The sequence below is a fragment of the Fopius arisanus genome, unplaced genomic scaffold (genome assembly GCF_000806365.1).
Source record: "Fopius arisanus strain USDA-PBARC FA_bdor unplaced genomic scaffold, ASM80636v1 scaffold00012, whole genome shotgun sequence".
NCBI lineage: Eukaryota > Metazoa > Arthropoda > Insecta > Hymenoptera > Braconidae > Fopius > Fopius arisanus.
The window spans coordinates 622,054-628,053 of NW_011887751.1; the positions used below are offsets into that span (position 1 = coordinate 622,054).

The following is a 6,000-nucleotide window of genomic DNA, read 5'->3' on the forward strand; positions in this document are numbered from 1 at the left end:
TTATATCGTCTCATATTTCCGAGAAAGTTTTACGGCAGTGAAAACGACGGGGATGAAATATTTCTTCTTTTGTGAAAGAAATGGGGTGTTTAAAGGGGAGAGTATTGAAATCAGGTGAATTACTGATTGACAAAAAAATATAGCAAATTGAGATGTCCCCGAATCACATAACCCGAATGATAATGGGGTGGATTGGCTGATACCGGATTCTCCACCCTCGGTATGTGATGTCACCTAGAGGTAATTTCCACATTGCGGTAAAATAGCGTCTCGGTGCTTTATCCCAGGGACACAATTTTCCCTGTCATGAAACCATAAACATTCACCTCCGGGTGGGGCCACCCCTCTATAACCTCAGACCTATCTGCATCCCCTTTCCCTCTCCCTCGGCCATTCCTAGCGCCATTTAGATAAACTCGTAATCTAGGCGACATTTTATACAGTGAAATATACCCCAGGGATTGTCATCCCTTCCAAAGAGGACGAAAGAAAAAAAAAATAAAAACAAAGAACAGAATCGATTTATCTGAAGTTAAACAAATACGACTTTTGTATTTTCGTCTGGAGGTAATCCACGAGAACCTTCAAAGGCCACCCCTGAAGATTCAAAATGGCGTCGAAGAATAAGTGAAGCACTTGTGTTACGATAAAAGAGTGAATAGGTTAGGGTTAATTGTCAGGTCAATTTACTCGGGCCATTCGGTCCCTTTTCAGTTTTGGAGTTTCTAGTGAGTCGTTATGAGAAAGTTATAAAGTGGCCAGAAATGTACTCAAACTCTTTATAGTTTTCACCGACATTTGAGAATCTGTAAGGTCCTTTATTTGACCCTCCACCTCGGAAAACCCTTTTACGTACTTTTCCCTCCGTCGTATTATACTCAATGTATACTTGGCTACCATGACCGTTAGCTGTAATCAAAGTTAAATCCACCTCCTAACCCTTTGGAGCTGTAAGTAGAGTTATGAGTGGAACTGGCACCGTACGGTAGTTAATGTTTAACGATATTCTCGTGGCCATTAAATGCAGGAGGTCGTCTTCTTTCCGTGAAAATACTTGAGCCATTTTCATTTATTGATCCTTCCTCCGTACATTATTCGTCTCCTTCCAATCATTCACCGTATAATCCATTTATTTATCCCGTTTCATTGAAATCATACGTCAATTATCCAAAGTGAATACATTATTATTTTTTTTTTATCTTCTCATTTTAAAATGCTAATGACTGAATTTACCGTAAAAATTCATACGAATAACTGAATTAATGCAAACAATGAACACGCGCATGTGATCTAATGGCTTTACGTTCAAATCCATAAAATATCATTCGGTTTTGGGTATTTACGGGAATTATACTGTGAAAATATGAATATGAAATGGAGATTCAATGCGTTCTGGGGTGGCGGTATGAGCATTACAGATTATCGGATTGGAAAGTATTGTCTCGCTGGTTTCGAATGTTATGACTCGATAAAAACATCATTTGAGTATTTCACCGAGGCAAAACGACCAAATCACAATATTTTGGTTGCACAAATTCTTCACGGTATTTTTTCCAATTGCCCTTTAACATCTCTCTCAAATACTTTTTCCCGCTCATTCCTAAAGTAAACATTACGCTCGTGTGAAGAATTTCAGTGCGCGTTTTCTCCACCAAAATTAAATAGTTTAATAAAACCACTGCGGAATGAGTACGTATGTGGAAATAAAAATGGCGAGGGGTTGAAATGCTCATATATCTCCTCCCGACGAGCTTCAACGTCAAATATTTGTTGGATAAACATTCGGGGATTCGATATGAGCGCGAGAGCTTGAAATTCGTCCCTCGATTACTTTTCACTGGCGATTTTACCTTCTGCCCCATCAGAAATCCGTAAACAAATTCTGCGTCACTTGTTTTTCCATTTTTACGTCACCCATTAATTTATCAGTATTCATAATTCTTCGAGTTCATCCCGTTGTCTTCGACATCATCTCCAAGCCCTTCATACCCCGCGGTAATTTATTAAGTCCTGAAGTGGCACCGAGGTAACAATGTGCCCTTCTTACCCCCATTTCATCCTCTTTTCCGAGTCTGCAGCACCTCAAGTACTCTCAAGAGGGAAAATATTGAGGGAGAAAATTTTTTTTTTCCACGACGCCGTCAATGAATTATTTGACCCTCGCGATTTTTCCGCGGTACCAAAATGGGGGGATTTTTTAATTCATCTTCTTCGTTATCGTACTTTTTTTTATTTCACTCCTTTTACTTTCCCTCTTCACCCCCCCCCCCCTTTTTTTCTTTTCTACTCCCTGGTGACGTTGAAGGGGATGGTTTGTAGTGCGCACACCAGCACAGTCTGTTGGGTGATTAGTGCGCTCATTACGAGCGACGCTAATGATGCTTACGTATATATAACCCTTTCTCCCCTTATGCGCGTCCCACCGTATAGAAACAAAAGGTTGACTTGCTCAACGCCTGGAACAGGAAACACCCCCTGTGTACGGGTGTATTTGTGGCACCCGTAATCCACCCCCTACCCTTGTCTCACACCGGAAACTTGAATGTCTCTACGTGTCTCGCACACATTTTGTTTTGAATTGACCTCGTGTGTGGGCACAAGAAACAGTCACAAATGAATGTACAACTCGGGATTTAACTAGGGGTGGCCCCAGGGTGTAGGTTAAGTTCTACTTAATCCAAGGGGTGCGGACCAACCGGAGAAACTAAGAAAAAATTTACAAATTCTTATGGTGTCCTCTAAATATTTTACATTAATTTTTTGAAGGGGTGGTTTTTTTGGAATTTCATACATCCGAAATTTTCATCCCCTTCCACGATGACGTGTGCCGTGCAGATAAAACGAGAGAAACCCGCGGGAATTCCGACAAGAAAAAAATATCAGAATAGATTGAGAATAAAAAATAATAGAGAAAAATGTCTAAAGTACAATTCGCTTTTACTTATCGTCGTTGGGATTCCTCTAATTGCATTTTTATCGGAATAAAAAATGATGCGAGATGAATCCGTTATGGAGCTTTTGCCACCCCATCTACAGTTGGTGTTTTTTTTTTTTTCTTCACTCCATCGCGGATGGAAGAATGAGAGGGATTTTTTTCTCTCTCTCCTCTCCTCCGGGGGTTGCACGAGAGGGTAGAGGAGATGGTTGGGGTGAATAGGGGTGAGAGGGGGGTGGTAGGATGAATAGACGACGTTGGAAACAAAAGCAACCAACCGGTAGCACAGGAACACAAAAGAGGAGGAGAACGGGGGAGAGAGGAAACGAGGGACGGTAGGGGTGGTTGAGGGGTACCTCAAAGGGAAAGGGGTGTGAGGGGAATAGTTACAAATGGCGCGTATTCGCGACGACATTGTTTTAAATGGCTGTCAGACGACCGGAATTTATCCCGTTTTACGAAAACCCGACAAGGACCGTTAAATTTATTTATTCATCCCTGGAAGCACGGGGGGGGGGCTGAAGGGGGGGAATTAACAAGCGGCGCTGATTTTTTATCGATAATTTATCGGGATTATTTGGCGATTGTGAGTGGATTTTAAATGAATCGGTGAGGGATATTTTTTCACAGTCATGTACGAGGGCTATATTTTTTTTTTTTTCTTCTCTCTTTCACCTCTTGAATTTCATCCTCCCCGACATCTTTTCATCCCCCGTACTTAGGGGTAGGCTTCCGGATGAGATCAAACGAAACTCACCGTTGAAGGTAGAAATTGGCCGCTTCCGGGTCGCGTTAATTCTTAATTTCTTAATTTCGAGTCGACCTTTAAGTACCGTAACCAAAGAGGTCTGGCGACTGGGGTTTCGTCATTCTCGTTTTACCTCTTTTTTTTTCCACTCTCTCTCTTCACTTGCCTTTTACCACGGGTTCAACGGAGGGGGGGAGGGGGGGGGCAGAGGGATTCTGGATTAAGACGAAGGAGCAATTAAACTCTTACACTTTCTTGTCGTATTTTTCCCGGGTAAAACTTCGTGACCTTTTCTGTTTAATTTTGGATGAATTAATTATTGAGAGGGGGGTGATGGTGGGGAGACCGGGGGGGGGGAGGAGGTTATGGTTTTTAGCAATTAGCCCCGCGGATTATCCGGTTGTTCGCGATGATTGGGTGTCAGTCTCGGATTTTATTTTGACACGCAATTTTTTTTTCATCACCAGCGGCAATAAAAGAATAAAAATTAGTCCTATCGGGATATTGTATTTTATTCAGCGACGGGAACAACGAAAGTTTGATGAGGCTGTCACAATTTGATAGGCATTCGTGATTGATTCATTACTGCGGGAGAAAATGGCGGAGAAAAATCGACTGTCATTTTTATCAGACAAATTCACTGGCTCCACGATTATTAAATATAATATTTCATTGAATTTCATGCCGATCAATGAGTTGATGTTGAATAATTTTTATATAGTAAGGACGATAAATGGCTAACAGATTGAATTCATCGGGCCAATACTGTCGGAAGAATCCTAGTAATTAAAAATTTATCCCTCTCCCCCACCCCCCCTGTTCTGTCGGGGCTGATTTACCGGGTACAGGCATTAAAATCACTGGCGTGAGTGGTGGTGTACTCGTCGAACAGAGTTGAAGTGGCGTTATAGGTAAAATTTGGGGAAAGGGGAAACTGGAGATTTAATGACTATGGTGACACGACCAAGCGTGATCACGATGATCATGGCGTCGGCAAAATGTCAAGCAGAAGTGTCATGACGCGTGTAGAGTTTACCATTTGCGATATATCGTATAAATCAGTCGGGGGGATATGAGTTATATCGCGAATTCGGACCAATGAATTCTCCGTTAATCGAGCTCCGGCCATTTTATTGTCGATGGATTCGCCGTTACAATGGGATGTTAATTATTTGTCTTTGACGGGAATCATTTTTGGGAATTCATTTCATGATATTTGTTCTGGTTTTTTTTTTTGCTTACGAATGGAAGCTTTGAATTTGACCGATTTCGCCACTTCAATCGCAAGTTATCTAGAATTTTTTGAAACCCGATAAATGTTTTTTGATTGTGCCTGGGTGTATGCGCGGGAAAATTCGAAATTTTGAACATTAATTTTGCGAAAACTGTAGATAAAATGATCGTCTCAGTGGGTCCTATCGATACCCATCGCAATATCTAGACTTGTTCCATCAAAATGCCACGATATCGCCGTTTTTTTTTGGGACTTACCGGGCCGAACTGCTCGAAGTAGTTTTTGACGTCCTCCAGCGTCGTCGGCGCTGATAAACCGCCGACGAATATTTTCTTTGTCCTTGTCACCATCTGAAACATAAATGAAATAACAATAAGAATGGATGAGGTCAACCCTGATTGGATAGAATGATTTATAAGAGGAGAAATGGAGTTGAAATATCACCTGTGACACTACAAAGCCGTAACCAAATAATTTTTCCTCCTCAATGAATGAATTACCACGGGAATTCATCCGTGAATAAACCAGAATCACTTAATGTGCATTTCCCACTATATCTATATATCAATTCCTTCTCATCCGGAAGGCAACCGATACGCGCGATTAATAATAACCGTCTCCGTAGTTGAAGGAATAAACCCGATGGATCTTCAAGGGGTGTTCGACCAAGTGGAAAAGAAATGGCTCCGGGGGGATGAAGACGAGACAGAGTGGTGCGAAAAGAAAAGCCCCTCTTTGCGTTTTTTTTCCACCCGAAGAAATCGAGAATGATGACGAAATAAAAATTGAGAGCGACGGAAAATGCTCGAGTGATAATAAATGTACGTTAACTATTTTATTATCGGGGATGAATTTATTGGAGGGAAATTCTTTCTGGTAGCAACAATTCTTGAGTTTCCATGCGAAGGACTTTGGAAACTTCTCTTCCGTGTACTCGACAAAGTTCTTGGATTTTTATTTTTAGAATTTCCTTCATATTTTTTAAATTTTTTTTTAACCCCCTGGCCACCCCCTGGACGCGTGGAATAGGTGGAAGAGGTGGAATAGGTGGAAGAGGTGGAAGAGGTGGAAGAGGTGGAAGAG

General features: G+C 41.5%; 1 protein-coding gene across 4 annotated transcripts in view; it reads right to left on the reverse strand.

The window, feature by feature from the left end:
* The window catches only part of Rbp6 (RNA-binding protein 6), a 279,810-nt gene that overhangs the window by 84,998 nt on the left and 188,812 nt on the right, over nt 1-6,000 (reverse strand). For all 4 annotated transcript variants that reach the window (XM_011298954.1, XM_011298953.1, XM_011298956.1 and 1 more), the window contains one exon: nt 5,175-5,267. In XM_011298954.1, the coding sequence (XP_011297256.1) occupies nt 5,175-5,267 (93 nt within the window). The remainder of the gene's footprint in view (nt 1-5,174; nt 5,268-6,000) is intronic.